This window comes from Melospiza georgiana, chromosome 9 (genome assembly GCF_028018845.1).
Source record: "Melospiza georgiana isolate bMelGeo1 chromosome 9, bMelGeo1.pri, whole genome shotgun sequence".
Lineage (NCBI taxonomy): Eukaryota > Metazoa > Chordata > Aves > Passeriformes > Passerellidae > Melospiza > Melospiza georgiana.
The window spans coordinates 30,540,497-30,557,230 of record NC_080438.1 but is presented as its reverse complement, the minus strand read 5'-3'; the positions used below and the strand labels follow the sequence as shown (position 1 = coordinate 30,557,230).

The following is a 16,734-nucleotide window of genomic DNA, read 5'->3' as shown; positions in this document are numbered from 1 at the left end:
GGGCTGGGGCTTGTCCAGGCCTGTGCTCACAGGGACTCACAAGAACAGCAGCCACTGTGGCCATGACTATCAAACCAAAATCGTGTTCATCTCCTGTGCTAATGCACCAGCACAAACCCCAAACCAAACGATTAAAATAACAATATTTGCAGCCTGGTAGCTCTCTCCTGTGAGTTTGGCAGGAGGAACCCAGACTTGCACTGGGGAGGGGGCAGGAGAGCAGCTGTGAGCAGAACTGGGCAATAAATGCTGTGTGCCCTTGGCCTGGCAGCCATCCCCACATCCCACACGTACCTTGCAGGTTCACTCTGGAGACAGGTGGCTGACTCGTGGCTGGAGATCTCCTAGGAGGGAACAAGAATTCTCTGTCAGAGGTGGGATTTTATCTTTGCAAACCCTGCCAGCTCCCCCAGTTAAAAATCCGTTTCTATTGTCCCAAAAAGCCCCAAACATTTCACAAAGATTTGTTGAGCAGCACTGACAGATCTGTTAGGAAAAGCCAGAGATGGCTGCTCTCTGCCTGCTCCAGAGGCTGGAAATGAGGAGAAATGGAACACCATCCCCTGCTGCCTTTGCAACTTCGTGCTCAAAACATCCCTGAAGGCAGCAAGGGCCAGGCTCTGGAGTTCCCCCATGGCCAAGGCCTTTTCCCACAAAGCTTTTCCCTACAGAGTTTGGAATGGACCCTGCAGTGATGCCAAACTGCTGCAAGGCAATGCCACAGGTAAGGTCAGAAATATGCCTTTAAACCCTCCAGTTAACACTGGAATTGCTCCTGAAGTGAGGAAGAGGATGCTGCAGTCACTACTGGTTAGCTCTGAGACAGCTGAAGGACACTTCCTGGACTCTGACCAATGCTCTCAGCAGCAATTCCTGGATTTTGGAGGGGTCAAAAGTTATTTGAAAAAAATTGGTTCAAGTCAAGCCAACAGGGTCTGACTGGAAAAAGGTGCAGATTCCCTCCAAATGTCAACACAGCTCCCTGTGAGACTTGCCAAACAAAACTGTTACTTTTTCAAGCTGAAACCATCATCAGAGACTTGTTTTCTAAAGGAGTTAAAAAGAGTTGACACCTAAATCAAGACACTTCAGTTTGGATTGACTGCAGTCCTTCAGGCTGACCAAAAATGAAACTTTGGGCTTCTGCTTCCCCAAAGAAGTTTCAGATCCATTTTAACTGAAGCCAGATTTCCCCACACTCTCCCTTCGCCAACCTCCTTCCTAACCCCAAATTTCGGAGTCAGCCACTGAACTGCACCATCCATTATTCGCCAGCTCCGCTTTGAAGCTGGAATCAAAGCAGGCAGAGCGGCTCAATTGTGCTGCAATTGTAGCTCCGGGGGGTTCTTCAGAAGTGCTCCGGGAAGGCCTCGCTGCCCAGGTGAGGTGTGGAGCGCGATTCCAGCCCCGCTCCCAGCCCGAGCCTCCCCGGCATCCAAAGGCTGTTCTGGCAGCATGAGCAGCACCCGGCCTCTCTGAAGGGTTCAGCACAGGGCACACGCGCTGGGCGCTCAGCTCCCGGCAAATGTGCCCCGACCTGCCTCTGCTGAGCCTTTGAAAAGCCAAATCTCGAGATCTCTAAAAAACAGAAACTCCCCGACAGGGACAGCGCGGAGCAGAGGGATCCAAGCTCAGGGATCTCCAAGCGCCGAGCTGCGCTGACATGCCTTTGGGGGGTGGGCAGGCACCAGCCGCTGCTCCCTGCGCTATTCCCCGCTCCGGAGCCACCCTCGGGGCCGTGTGCCCATCCTGCTCTGCGGGCACGGAGGGAAGAGCAAGGACAGCGCTGTCCTTGCCCGGCTGCCGCTGCCCGCTCCGTCCCGCCCGCCGCAGGGCATCGCACCGAGCCGGCTCCGGATGCTTCCCGACCGCGTCCTGCGCTGCGATTGCCAAACTCCGCCACTCCAAAGCCATTAATCATCCTCTCCTCTTTTCCAATCAGGAAACTGCCTCAAGAACCCTGACGTTAAAGTCCAAAAAATATGACTGCCAGTTGTTTTTTTTCCTGCAGGCCTTAACATTCATACTTTCCAGCAAATATGTGGGACAGCATCCTCTTTTTCCTTGCTCGGGCCAGGAGGGGTGGAGGAGGAGGAGGAAAAAAGAGAAGAGAGGAGAAGAAGGGGTAAAGGAAAGCTGAGATTCTCATGATGCCCAGAGCAGAAGTTTAAGTAAAATGTCACATATCATGAGACAGATGATAAAATCATGAGCTGGCAGCATGGCTGCAACTCAGCAGAGCTCTGTGGAAACTGTGCAGGAAGCTCCACGGCACCTGGAAGCACATTCCACCATGGACTGGGATGTTTGGCATGGGATAGTTTAAAGATTTAATGACTTTTACTTTGGCCAGGCAAACACTTTATACCTCAATCAAATCTGGGAATGCTTTCCAAAGGACACTGTAAGATGCCTGTGTGTCCTACAGGTTACACCCTCGCTTCCTTCCGGCCCTGTCCAATTTCAGATTCCTCATTAAGAACAGCCAAAATGCCCAAGCTTTCCAAAAAAGCAAAGCTTATGAAAAAGGAATATTTAAACCATCTGGGTTTTTTTTTTTTCATTAACCTCCACCTTGGAATGCAGCAGTTCCTTCCCATCAAAATTTGCCAACAGGAATCAACAGGAGGGAAAACCTCACGCCCAGATAAAATGCTGGGCTTTATGTAAAATAAAGATGATGAGCTTGTGGTGGACACCAGGTGATGCCAATCACACTTGGAGTGGAGCGAGCCCGTGGTGTCCCTCTGGGGACATCCTCATCCTCATCCTCATCCTCATCCTCATCCTCATCCGCATCCTTCCCTTCTGGAGCCAGTGAAGGATCAGTGGGACGGGTGGGTGCACAGCAGACCTCGCCAGGAATGAGTGATGATGGTTTGAGGCTGAACAGCTCTCTGGGGCCCAGCAGGCCAGAGGATGACGATGACTGGCTCTGTATAAATAGCCAAGGGGAAACGGTGGTTCCGGACAAAGGCCTAAAAAGGAGTTTGTTTGGTTTCTCCTGTTCAGCAGGTAGGAAAAACAACATCCTCCTCCTGAGTGCATCACCTTCCTCCTTCAGAGCAATCAGTGTCAAAGGAAGTGATGTAGGATTCAGTTCTCTGGGCAGCCCTCTGGCAGCTGAGCTCCAGGATGCCACTTCTGGGAAATCCTTGCTATTCCCAGAGCTCCAGGTTTGGGGTGCCCTTTGGCCATGAACTGCTCATGTGAGATAAGCTTTGTTGGGTAGAGCCTGGTGCTGATAACACCACCTTTGGGGGTTTGATCCCTCTGCGGGCCAATTAAGAGTTGGCCTTGATTCTGCTGGATCCCTTCCAACCGGGACAATTCTGGGATTATTATTGCTCTGTGAAGCAGCGGTGGAAATGCAGAGCAGGACCATTATGGAATGCCTGGGATAGCCAAGGTGGCCACATGACAAAGATCATGGAACTGTTTAGGTTGACAGAGACCTCTGAGATCACCAAGTCCAACCCAGCACTGCCAAGGCCACCACTGACCTGTGTCCCCAGGTGCCACATCCACAGGGATTTTAAATCCCTCCAGGGATGGGGACTCTACCCATGCCCTGGGCAGCCGTGCTAGGGCTGGGGAACCCTTTATGTGAAGAAACTCTTTCTGATATTCAAATAAACCTTCCCTGGCCCAGCCTGGGGCCGTTCCCTCTGCTCCTGTCCCTGTTCCCTGGAGCAGAACCCGACCCCCCCGGCTGTGCCCTCCTGGCAGGAGCTGTGCAGAGCCACAAGGGCCCCTGAGCCTCCTTTGCTCCAGGCTGAGCCCCTGCCCAGCTCCCTCAGCCTCTCCTGGGCCTCCAGACCCAGATCTGTTTCTTTCTCACTCTCCAACCCCTCAATGTGTTTTTTTTTGTGGTGTGGGGCCCCAAACTGCCCCCATGATTCATAACGGACATTGCACAAAATGAAACACAATGCCTGCTCCTCAGGGAGGACCTGAGGGATGAGGGGATGAGGGGAGGAGAGGACGAAGAGATGAAGGGATGAGGGGGATGAGAAGACGAGGCGGTCACGGAATGAGGGGTGAGGGAATGAAGCTATAAGAGCATGAGGGGATGAGGGGATGGATGCCATGAGGGGATGAGGGGATGAAAGGATGAGGTGGTGACGGAATGAAGCGATGAGAGCATGAGGGGATGGACACCATGAGGGGATGAGGGGATGGAGGCCATGAGGGGAGGAGGAGACACGAGGACAAGGTGGTGAAGGAATGAGGGGTGAGAGAATGAAGGGATGAGAGCATGAGGGGATGAGGGGATGGATGCCATGAGGGGATGAGAGGACGAGGTGGTGAGGGAATGAAGGGTGAGGGAATGAAGGGATGAAGAACATGAGGGGATGAGGGGATGGACGCCATGAGGGGATGAGGGGATGAGAGGACGAGGTGGTGAGGGAATGAAGCGATGAGAGCATGAGGGGATGAACGCCATGAGGGGATGAGAGGACGAGGCGGTGAGGGAATGTGGGGCGAGGGAATGGAGCGATGAGAGCATGAGGGAATGAGGGGATGGACGCCATGAGGGGAGGGCAGACGGCGCCCCCTGGCGTCCCGCGCAAACCGCGGCGGAGCCGTGAGGCCATGGCGGAGCCTGAGGCACCGTGGCCGCCGCTCCCCGGCCCTGCCGCTCCCCGGCCCCGCCGTTCCCGCCGCTCCCCGGCCCCCGCCGCCCCTGCTCGGGCCCCGCCGGCTCCTCTTGTGTACGAAAGGAGCTTAAAAAGCCAGGCTTACTTGTTGGAGGTGCCGTGTAAATTGGTGAGAAGCGTGAAGTTGTTCCTCACGCTTCTTAGGCTGGCCAGCACCTGAGGGAGACAAAACCGCAGGTGTCACCTTCTCCGCTTTAATGCTTTAGAAAAGCTATTTCAGAGGCCAATATGCCATCAACTCACCTGGGCAAAAGGTGTGACAATCAGGTCGTCGCCATGCCTAAGGAAAAAACGGAGAAAAATGTATAAATTTCTGTACAAATTTACCTTCAAACAAAGTGAAATTCACCTCAGGGAAGGAGCGTTTTCCTGAGGGGCTTTTCCTCACGAACGTACCCACGCAGCATTTAGTTAACACCACATAAAAGCTTGTTCCTAATGGAAAGGTCACCGTGTATATCCAAAACAACCGGCTGCAGCAAGCATTCGGACTGAGAACGCCAGGCAATAAAAGCCAGGAAATTCAAAAGTTAAGGCTCACGCTTGCACCGCGGTGGAAAAAAACCAACCGTAGTGGTGCGGGGAAAGGTCACCTTTGAATTTCCTGGCTTTTGTTGATCTCTGTCGCAGTCTCTAACCTTGTTCAGACGCCGGGTTTTGTCTGGCTGTTTTCATCACGGAAGATTTGAGCAGAAGTTGTGAGCAAAATATACCAGCGATAAGAGGGATTTTTTTTCTTTTTGCCTTTTTTTTTTTTGGTATTAGTTGTGGCACTTGAGCGTGTATGGAACATTCTGTATGACTGACCTAACTGAGAGATGGTAGGGTATAGAATCATTGGAAGGTTAGGCTTGGGAGGGAGCTTAAAGCCCATCCAGTCCCACCCCTGCCATGGGCAGGGACACCTTCCAGTACCCCAGGTGGATGCAAACTCCACCCAGCCTGGCCTTGGACATTTCCAGGAATCCAGAGGCAGCCACAGCTGCTCTGGGCACTCTGTGCCAGGGCCTGCCCACCCTCTTGACCAAGAATTCCTTCTCAATATCCAACTACATCTACCCATTTTCAGCTTAAATCCATTCCCCCATTTCCTGTCCCTCCATTCCTTGTCCCAAGTTCGGCTCCAGCTTTCTTGGAGCCCCTTTAGGCTCTCTTAGAAGCAACATTTTGGTCAATTCTATTCTTAATCTCATAATTAATAACAGGATGTACTGAGCAAGGGCAGCAGAGCCAGCTCCAGGACCCTCTGGAGAGTTCTCCACCAGTGCTGGACCCCTCCAAAGAGCAATTGTCCCTGCTGTGCTGCCAGAGGTCATCCCTTCATCTTCACTCGGGTATCAGTGCTATGAAGCCTAAATTTAATTAAAATTGTCTCCTGCTCATGGAGACTCTGTCCCAGTGCCAACAGAGCCTTGATGCCCATGGTGGATGGACACTTCAGCTGCAGACAGCCATGAATTTGGGGGAAATTATGGCATTCCCCCACCCCAGCACACTGCTGGGAATTGTTACAATCCACCCTTTACACGAAACACTATTTGCATAATATGGAGTGTTTCCTCCAATAAATATTTACTCAGTTTTAACTCAGCAGCAATATTTTCTCGCAGAATTCTCGTGGATCTGGCTAATATTCAGATTTCCATTCCGTGACAAAACTTTCGCAACAGCTCAACTTTGTTTAACGAGCACTTTTTTTATAGCTGAATGGCCGCTTCAAAACTTCAAAATGTGCCTTTCAAAATGAGGGGCTGGGAATCCAGGACACTCTGTGGGTATCGATCCTCTCAAGCTTAGCCATCTGTCCCATTTTCCCCTTGGTTCTTGGGAACAGCCCCAAAACACGATGGGGAACGGCAATACTGTAAATAAAAGTACAGCATAACTTATCTGTTATTCCAGGACATGGCTTTGAAAGCTCTTCTGCTAAATTCTGGAGAAAGTGGGAATGTTCGAGGGATGGGATGGGATGGGATGGGATGGGATGGGATGGGATCCATGGGATGGGATGGGACGGGATGGGATGGGATGGGATGGGACGGGATGGGATGGGATGGGATGGGATGGGATGGGATGGGATGGGATGGGACGGGATGGGACGGGACGGGATGGGATGGGAGAGGATGTTGGATCAGCACCTGTTTTGTGCATTCCAGCTATGGAATGTGCCAGAACCACCCATAAGCTCCTCTTAGCAGAGCTCTGGGGATCAGAGCAGCACAGAGAGCTGTAGGAGAGTGCAGAACACGAGCTGAACTGGTGCTTACTGTTCGCTCGGGAGGGAGGAGTTCCTGGACATGGTCTTTGGTGAGAGGTCATAGTCGCTGTCGGATCTGTAGAGGAACGACTCCCGGCGCTGGCTGTGGCCCGGGAACGTCGTGTGCAGGACGAGTCCCGACGAGGAGCTGGCCTGCGGGTCCAGCGGGCTGCGCCCCGGCGACGGGCCATTCTCCACATCGAAGCTGCGAACGGAACACACACCGCAGGTCACACGCTGCCACAAGAGGGCTCGCAGAGCATGTGTCACCTGAGCGGGGCTCTCTGCCACTGTGTCACAGCATGGCTCCCTACCGCCGTGTCACCTCAGTGTGGCTCTGTGCCACCGTGTCACCTCAGGGCGGCTCCCACCATGTCACCTCAGCACAGCTCACTGCATCACCTCACCGTGGCTCACACCGTGCCACCTCAGCACAGCTGCCACCGTGTCACCGGCCTGCGGCCATCAGAGCCACTCACCGACCCCGAGTTTCTCCCGAGTGCAAGGAGGACCCTGTGTGACCATCAGCATTTACCCCGGAGGCTCCTGTGCTGGCTGCCTCTGCTCATGCTTCCTTCAGCACGCATGTTGAGCGGCTCAGCACAGCTCTCAGCACGAGCACGCAGCAGCTGAAGAGGGCAGGGATAGATCAGAGATGACGGAGAATCCATCCCTGGCAGGCCCTGGCACAGGTGCCCAGAGCAGCTGTGGCTGCCCCTGGATCCTTGGCAGTGCCCAGGCCAGGCTGGAGATGGCTTGTAGCACCTGGGACAGTGGGAGATGTCCCTGCCATGGCATGAGATGGGCTTTAAGTTCCCTCCCAGCCCAAACCATTCCAGGACTGCATTATTCTAAACACCCCACTCCACCCTCAATGCCTTTTGCACAAGCCCAGGGGTTTGATTTGCCAAACCTCACTCCAAGTCTTGTGAGCACAACAGGGACTAAAGGCACCACAACATGACAGCACTCTCCAGCCCAGCCTTGTTCCCATCTGCTCCGGAGCCAAGCTTTTGAAACCCTGTAAGATTTGCAAGCACTTGGCAGTTGTGGGAGCTGGATGCCCAAACCTTGTTTTATCCATTCAAGGTATCACTTCAGTGAATTTTAAACAGCTGTGCTGTAAAATGAAGGGCTGTTTAAAAACTAAATAAAACCACCAAACTTTTTGTCACCTTTTCCATTTTACATCCACTTTCTTGTGGTTCATAGCTTGGCTGCTGTGACCCGTGGCTGAAGTCACCCTGGCCACTCCAGCAATGACACCCCTCATAAACACTGAAAATGAGCAGGTTGGCCTCCTTTGGCCTGATGGAAACACCAGATGTGTGACCATGGCCCGGGAAGCCAAGTGAGGTACGGCCACGCTCAGGAGGAATTTCCTTGCCTTTGGAAGTCAGCTTTTGTCCCATGCTGGATGCTGCCCCACCAGGACACCGGGCTGTGGTTCCTGCTGTGCCTTTCTCCACCCCTCCACTCCTTAATCCAGAAGATTCCCTGAGCACAGTGGCAGGGAAGACCCAGCTCTCCCTCCTCTCTGCAGAGAGAGCTTCAACTGCGGCAGGAGGAGCACATAAAGTATGAACACCTGAACTTGCCTGGATCCTGCAAGTTTTTCAGATTTCTACATCACTGGGATGAACTGCTGCCTTGATGAGAAGCCTCCACAGCCAATGCCCAGCTGGGAACACCATGGCTGCTCCAGCTCCTGCTGCCCACTTCCCCTGTTCCCCATTCCAGCACCTGGCACGCTGCCGTACGGATCACGTGGTTAGTCCAACTGAAAAGTGCTTTTATTCCTTTCCTCAAGTTCAATGTGCAGCCACACCAGTGCTCCTCAGGCTCCTTTTCCTTGGCCTTGATCCAGCACTCAGCCACCCATGTGCTCAGCCAGAAGTTAACAGAAAATTCCCCAAAAAGTGACTGATCCCAGAGTTTGGAGTTACCTCTGCCAGGACTGAACAGGCGCTCCCAGAGGTACAGCCTGTGAGCAAGATCCTCAAACCCAGGAATAACTCTGCTGGCACTGCTTTTTAATAGGTACAAGAACTGGAATATGGGAAAATATTCCCTTTGGATGATCCAGTGTCAGGAAAATGTGACCCGAGACACAGAGAGCAAGGCCTTGTGTTTGTCACCAGTTGCTCCTGGTTTGCACAACACCCACCTGGAACTGTGCCCTGATTAAAACTGTGCCCCCCAAATAAACACTTGCTGGAATTAGTCAGAACTTCAGTGGGATTGTAAAGTTGCCGTCTCAGAGCTGCATTTCCCACTATTTTTTTTCTGTTGGAAATTAACTGCTGAGCTTTGCTGGAAAAACTTCATCACTGTGTTCAGAACACTGTAAAGACTGTGAGATCCTCTCTGCAGTTTGCACACCCCACAGGCTTTGTCCAAGTGGAAAAAAAGCTGCATTTTCCCACTTAGAAATAAGGATGGCAGAATACAAAGCACAAAACCCCCAAAATTTCCATTCCAATTTATCCCCAAATAACAGCACTCACAGCGAGACACCCCATTTGTGATATAAATTGTGTTATCTAAACATATGGGCCAGAAATTTGATATCTAAAGTCCCTAAAAATCTTTCAGAAATCTCTGTCTTCATAAGAGATCTCTCTAGGATATGTGGGAGCTGCCAGCATTCCCTGCCTGACTCCAACCTGTGTTATCAGACCTATTTACCAACATTTCCCAGTACTGGGAAATCCCTGCGCACCAAGGGATTCCAGGGAACTGAGCCCTGCCAGAGTCGAACAGGCTCCAAAGGAGGAAAGGTGACACCAGCACCAGCAGAGCTGCCCAGGGCAGTGGTGGAGTCTCCACTCTTGGAGGGATTTAAAGCTGTGCAAATGTGGCACCTGGGGACATGGAGGTGGGAATGGATGGATTTGATCATCTTGGAGGCCTTTCCGGAGTGATTCCACCATCCCGGTGGGATGGGCCCTAGCCCAGGCAGTGCTGTCTCCCACCAGTGTGGGGCTGGGAAGGAAGGGGGCCTTTCCCGGGATGTCTCTGCAGGCTGCCCGTGCCTTTCCCGGGATGTCTCTGCAGGCTGCCCGTGCCTTTCCCGGGATGGCTCGTCTCTGCAGGCTGCCCGTGCCTTTCCCGGGATGGCTCTGCAGGCTCCCCGTGCCTTTCCCGGGATGTGTCTGCAGGCTGCCCGTGCCTTTCCCGGGATGTCTCTGCAGGCTCCCCGTGCCTTTCCCGGGATGTCTCTGCAGGCTGCCCGTGCCTTTCCCGGGATGGCTCTGCAGGCTGCCCGTGCCTTTCCCGGGATGGCTCTGCAGGCTGCCCGTGCCTTTCCCAGGATGGCTCTGCAGGCTCCCCGTGCCTTTCCCGGGATGTCTCTGCAGGCTGCCCGTGCCGGCTCTCTGGGGATGCAGGAGCTGGGAGCGCAGAGCGGGGAGCAGCGGCCGCTCCGCTCCGCTCCCCGATCCCCGCGCATCCCAAAGAAGCCAGGACCTCAGGGAAGCGAGAGGAAGGAGACGGCAGGTGGCAGGAGTTAGCTGCGAGCGGGCACCGGCCCCGGACCTGTGCAAAGCTGCGCCTGAGCCGCGGTATGAGCAGACAACGGCGAGCCAGGAGAAATCATTGTAAAACACAGCGAGGCTTCGTGAGTCACTCTGCAAACAAAGAGAATTCATAACAGCAACCCCCAGCTGCTCAAATGCTGCAGTGTTACTGTAACAGCTACAGGATCAGAGAGCCTCCCGAGCTGGAAGTGACTCACAAGGACCATCGATCCAACCCCTGGCCCTGCATCCCAAATCCCACCCTGCGCATCCCTGCCCAAACGCTCCTGGAGCTGCTCTGGCAGCCTCGGGGCCAGGACCATTCTCTGGGGGAAAAACCTTGCTCAAAATCCCAGCTAAACCTCCCCTGACACAGCTCCAGCCATTCCCTGGGATCCTGTCCCCGGTCACAGAGGATAAATTGGTGCCTGTCCCTCCACTGCCCCTCGGGAGGAGCTGCAGATCCTGGTGAGGCTCCTCCAGGAGGAACAAGCCAAGTGCCCTCAGGTGTCCCTCGTATTTCCACTCCAGACCCTTCACCAGCTTCAGGAACCGATGTCCCTGGACTAGCATTGCCCACCAGCAGTGGGATGTGGCAACATTTGGCACAAGGATTGAGAAACAGGAATGCGCCACGCTTTGGATGTAATTCAGAGTCATTCAATCGTCATTGCCAGTCAAGTGGTTTCCATGAGAGCTGCACAGCCCCACAGTTTGCTCTGGAGTAACAAACACAAACACATTCCAGCCCAGCAGACCAGGCAGGCTCGAGCATTTTTGTTTATGTTGGGAATTTACACTTTTCCCGAGGATGATAGCACTGACTCTCCAAGAAGGTTCACCATCTGCTTTGCCTTCCCCGAGTCAATCCTGAGGACATTACTCCCCATCTCCTAACTACAGTACCACCTTCATGATATCAATGTTTCCAAAATATTTCCAGAGGTTTGGGCAGACTTTGTTAATTATAGAGCTCTTTTTTGAGATTTGTGAGTCTCACCAAAACATCCCTCAGGATTCTTAGAACCACGAACAAGGAAAACTGCTGTTCCTTGCACTGCCTGGCCGCTCTCTAACGCTGTGCACCTGTTCCCCATTATCTGAACAGCTTGCTGCTTTTCCTAAATAATCTCCCATGTGGAAAGGGCTGTGCTTGAAACCATCAGCACTCAATGGCCCAGGATGGGACACAGGGAGCCTGGCACAGCCCTGGCAGGGGCACAGGGCTCCTCGGGGTGACAGCTCACAGCTCCACAGGCATCACTGACCTTCTTCCCCTCCCGACCTTCTCCCACTTAGGGAAAACACTGTTACTCTTAGGAACCCCTTACAAGTTCAAACCTCTCTGCTGGGTCTGTCCCTCTTGTGGCTCCTGACTTTTTTATCCAGGTGAGGCCCCACCTGCAGAGCTGCCCCAGCCCTGGGGACAACATCAGCAGCACCTGGAGCTGCTGGAGAGAGCCCAGAGGAACCCACGGAGCTGCTGCAGGGCTGGAGCCCCTCTGGAGCCAGGCTGGGACACCTGGGGGTGCTCACCTGGAGAGGAGAAGGATCCAGGGAGAGCCCAGAGCCCCTGGCAGGGCCTGAAGGGGCTCCAGGAGAGCTGCAGAGGGGCTGGGGACAGGGATGGAGGGACAGGACACAGGGAATGGCTGAGAGTGAAAGAAGGTAGATTGAGATATTGGGATATTGGGAATTGTTCCTGGCTGGGAGGGTGGGCAGCCCTGGAATAGAATTCCCAGATTTGCCGTGGCTGCCCCTGGATCCCTGGCAGTGCCCAAAATCAGGCTGGACACTGGGGTTTGGAGCAGCAGGGGAAGCTGTCCCTGCCGTGGCAGGGGTGGAACGGGATGATTTTTAAGGTGCCATAGAAGCCAGCCTGGTCTGTGGTTCCGTGATGCCACAGTCTCCAGAGCTCAGTGTCCCCACACAAGGCAGCAGCCCCTGCAGCCCCTCCCTGTGCTGTCACAGCTGCCTGGCACAGGAGCCCGGCAGCACTGACTGAAGTGTTTGTAACAGAAGCTGTCAGCTGCTGCTAAACACATCATTAAGCCTCTGCATGTATCCAAAAGCAAAAATATGTGTTTACTTGACTTTGTAATCTCTGAATAAAGAAGTTCAAGGCCAGGTCGGACAGGCCTTGGAGCAAAGTGGGCTGGTGGGAGGTGTCCCTGCCCTGGCAGGGGGTGGCACTGGATGATCTTTAAGCTCCTTTCAATCCAAACCATTCCGTGACTTTAATTCACTCTCTGTTCCTGTCCTCCTGCTCAGTGGGTACAACAGAGACAGAACAACCAGAGCCCCTGCTCTGCTCACAGCAGAGCCCAAAACAGACCCGAGAGCTGCTGCTGCTCTCTGCAACCCAAACCCACCTTCAGCAGGTAAAAATGAGTCCCCAGAGCCCTCCCAGCTCTCAGAACCCATCCAGCAGCACCCTGGGGAGGCTCCTGGCTTGCACAGCAAATGTCAGGGGTTGTATCCAGCACTGTGCTGGGCTGGAGCAGCCACCAGGAGATGGTTGGAAAAGTACAGCAGGAGGTAAAAATGAGTTTGTATTCTCTCTTAGCACAAAGGATTCCAAAAAACTTAATCCTTTTAATGTTTACTACAGATAAGCAGCTCGACATTATCCTGTAACAAGTGAACATCATGGGGTTGTTTTAAGTCCCCCAGAGAAGGAATCCTGAGTGCTAAAATCCAGTTGTTATTTTTCCAAATGTTCATCCTGGACTATTTTATCCTCTTCCAATGGTTCTCTGCCACTAATCTCTGGAAAACACAAGGCACAGTCAAACAAAGCAGACATCCCACCTGTATTTTTACTTCCAGAGCTTGGAAAGACATATGGATGTGAGTGTGATCACTCCCAACATGGGCAGCAATGCCATTTCCTAAGGGATTTTTCCTCCTGAACACATTCCAGCTGACAACTGATGGAGCAGTTGCTTCCCCTCCTACCCAGCTGAGGTATAGCAAGGTATGAGTGGCACAGGGTGCCCAGACAGCTGTGGCTGCCCCCGGATCCCTGGCAGTGTCCCTGGCACGGTGGAAGGTGTCCTGATGAGCCTGAAGGTCCCTCCCAGTCAGACTCCCCAGGGTTCTGTGGTGCCGCTCCTGTGCAGCTCTGACAGCTCTGCTCACCCTCCAGGCGTCTCTGCCCACACCTCCACCCACCCTCCCACACCTCCAGCACCAGCTGAGCCTCCCCAGGGGAAAGCTGCCCCTTTTCCCTGTGGGGAGAGCTGGGATGGCTCGTGGCTGTGGGACAGGTGGCACAGGGACAGCACGGTGCTGCAGAGCCGGGGATTGTGGCAGCGCCTGCTCTGTGACATGCTGCTGTCCCATGGCATGGATGCTTCCAGTGTTTGCCCCAGCCTGGCCTGGCTGCTCTGCTCTGTTCAGGGTCACTCCAGCTCTCCCAGCTCTCCCAGCTCCAGCCAAGCCCTGTAGCATTCCTCAGACTGTCTCTCCCAATCCACAGCACACAGATGTTGGAGGCTGCCTGTGGTGGCCTGGCTCATGTGACAGGGACACTGGTGTCATCTGGTGGGGCTCCAGGACACCCTCCAGCCCTTCTGGACAAGCCTTGATTCCTTCCCAGAACCAGTGTGGGGGGGTAATTCCAGCCAGCAGGTGGGAACACGGGGTCCAGCCCTGCCTTTCCCCACTGGGACATTACTGGCAATGGAAGGGGAATTCCAGTCCTATATTCCATCTTTTATTGATGCATCCTCAAGGATCTGCTACCCTCTGAAGTGCAATCTGCACTTCACTCCCTTCCCAGAGCCAGGCCTTCAGCAGGGGTCTCCAGGGTCCCCTGCACAAACACCCCGAGCTCCCAGCACTCAGGAAAGCATTCCCGGATCCACAGACAGCCAGAGCATCAGGAGGCTGCTGGCCAGAGCCAGGCTTTATTCCCTCCTGCCCTTAAACAGAGACCCTGGCACGGCTCCAGAGGCACTTCTGCCTTTCCTAGCAGGGGGGAAGCTCTGAGCTGCTGCATTCCGGCCGGCCCCACTTCACAGAGCTCCTCTCATCTGCTGTCAGCCACACAGGAGACAGGAACAAAGTGACAACCGTGGTGACAACTTACAGACACCACAGAGTTTCCATTTCACCTGAGCTGAACACGCAGCCTTTGAGGTGGAAGATTTACACATTTCCTGCACTAATTTTTTAAATTCCCCCAGCCCTTGCATGGTATCCAAAACTCCAGCAATGGGTGCGTGGAAAGCTGCTGTGCTCGGAAATGCATCCAGCCTTTCCATTTGATTCATGGAATAATTATTTGACCTGGTTTTTGGATTTATCTCCATAATTGGGATCCGTGGAGCCTGTCAGTAAAAAGACAGTGAAATGTCCTAAAATGGTATTCAGATCTTTAAATCCTTTGGAGACTCGGCCTTTAACAATAATTAATCCAGCTGGGTACATTTCAGCAAAATTTTCCCTGCTTCACATCTCTCAAATGCCTGCACTCCCCATCTCTCCTATCCACGGGAAAGGACACTGTGATAGCAAATGTCAGAGCCCAGGGATGTGATTCCAAGGGCCATCTTTTCAGAGCTCTCATTGATCATTTCAGGGCCAGCAGGAGCTCCGTGCAAAGGCTGCATCATCCAGCTCAGGAGCATCTGCCACCTGCTGCTGTTTGAGGGGTGAATCTGAGGGATGGCAAGTCCTGGCCCGTTGGCACAAAGGGTTTGCTCTGTCTGAGGGGTCTGGCACAGGGATCACAGCCATGGCTGGGAATGGCACCTGCTGTCCCCACACAGGGGTGTCACAAGGGCCTGAGGCAAAGGCACCAAAGGAAACCACCAAAGAACAACGCTGGTGTGAAAACAAGAGGGGATAAAACGGACAGGAATAAACTGAGGTTGGAAATCAGAGGGAAATCTGTGCCTCGAGAGCAGCCAGAGCACCGAACAGCTTTCCTGTGGGAGTGATGGGGGTAAACACCAACTTGATGTTATTCCTGGTGGGATTAATAGTGTAACTCATGAAACATTGCTCCAGGGAGATCCTGAAGGCCATTCCAGGGCACAGAGGGGCTCCAGGGGAGCAGGAGAGGGACCGGGGATAAGGAATTGTTCCCTGGCAGGGTGGGCAGGCCCTGGATCCCTGGCAGTGCCCAAGGCCAGCCTGGAGCCCCTGGGACAGTGGGAGGTGTCCCTGCATGGCAGGAACGAGAGGAGCTTTAGGATCCCTTCCGATGCAAACCATTCCGTGATTCCACAATTCTGTGAAATGCCCAGCCCAGCTCGCCAGGCACAGCCAGGGAATACAAAGCCTGCCAGCCCAGACAGTATTTCCATAAATTTGCATTTTTCCCAAGGCCAGTGAGGCGGAAGGGACAGCTCTGCCTGCCCACACTGCCTCCCCTCCTCCTCGGGCAGCTGCAAAACAAAAGGGGGGGAAAGAGGGTCAAGCCAAACCCCAGATTTTCATTTTCTGCTGTTAAATCACATGGTTGGCAATGAGCTTTAATCACTCAGGACAGCAAACTGGATTTAGCAGAAGGAAAAGCTTCCCCAGCGTGGAGAGAAGTCAGAGGTGGTGAGCAGCAAGAACAAAACCTTTTAAAGGAATGACTGTGAGGCCAAAAATCCAGGCAGGGCAGAACTCCTGCAGCACATTTCATGTGGTTTGTGCCAAATGGTGGGGTCAGGCAGCAAATCAAACCCTCTTGGGATGATTTCCCTGATGTGAAAACAGATAGAGCGCTGCTGGCACCCAAAATATCATTTAATAACACTGTTAATGTTCCCTAGACCTGCAAATCCTCTCCAGACCTGCTCCGGGGCTTATTTTGATCTTCCTTAATTAATGATCCCTTAGAAGCTCTGTTTCATGTTGAAAATCACTTGCTGGAATCACTGTTTTGAAGTCACTTCCTGCAAACCATAAAGCTTTTCAAAAGAAATAAGAGATGTGGGGGCACTGAGCAAAACCAGCCCAAAACTCAAATCTGAAACAAGTCATCAAGTCCAGGAGCATCAAACAACACAACAAAGCAGCCACAACAACTTGGAAATTTGGGATAAATACAAGCAGAGCACTTGGTACAATTAATTAATGCTTAATTACACAGAAGGTGAAGTTTGCAGTGTGAGTAAGCACAAATGTGTGGGCCTGGCACAAAATCATTGTATCTGATTGCAGTTACAGCTCCATTCCCGAGCTAATGAGAATTGAGCCATCCTGGGGGTTTTGGGCTATTGATAAAGGGTATTGATAAAGGGTTTGACCTGAGCTAATGAAGAATGAGTAGGCAGAGGCAGTCGATGGCCAAAGTGGA

At 53.1% G+C, this 16,734-nt stretch overlaps 1 protein-coding gene across 3 annotated transcripts in view; it reads right to left on the bottom strand.

The window, feature by feature from the left end:
• PDE4B (phosphodiesterase 4B) overlaps positions 1-16,734 on the bottom strand; it is a 176,866-nt gene that overhangs the window by 54,371 nt on the left and 105,761 nt on the right. For all 3 annotated transcript variants that reach the window (XM_058029813.1, XM_058029814.1, XM_058029815.1), the window contains 4 exons: positions 6,929-7,123; positions 4,905-4,941; positions 4,747-4,817; positions 295-344 (listed from right to left, as the gene is read on the bottom strand). In XM_058029813.1, the coding sequence (XP_057885796.1) occupies positions 295-344; positions 4,747-4,817; positions 4,905-4,941; positions 6,929-7,123 (353 nt within the window). The remainder of the gene's footprint in view (positions 1-294; positions 345-4,746; positions 4,818-4,904; positions 4,942-6,928; positions 7,124-16,734) is intronic.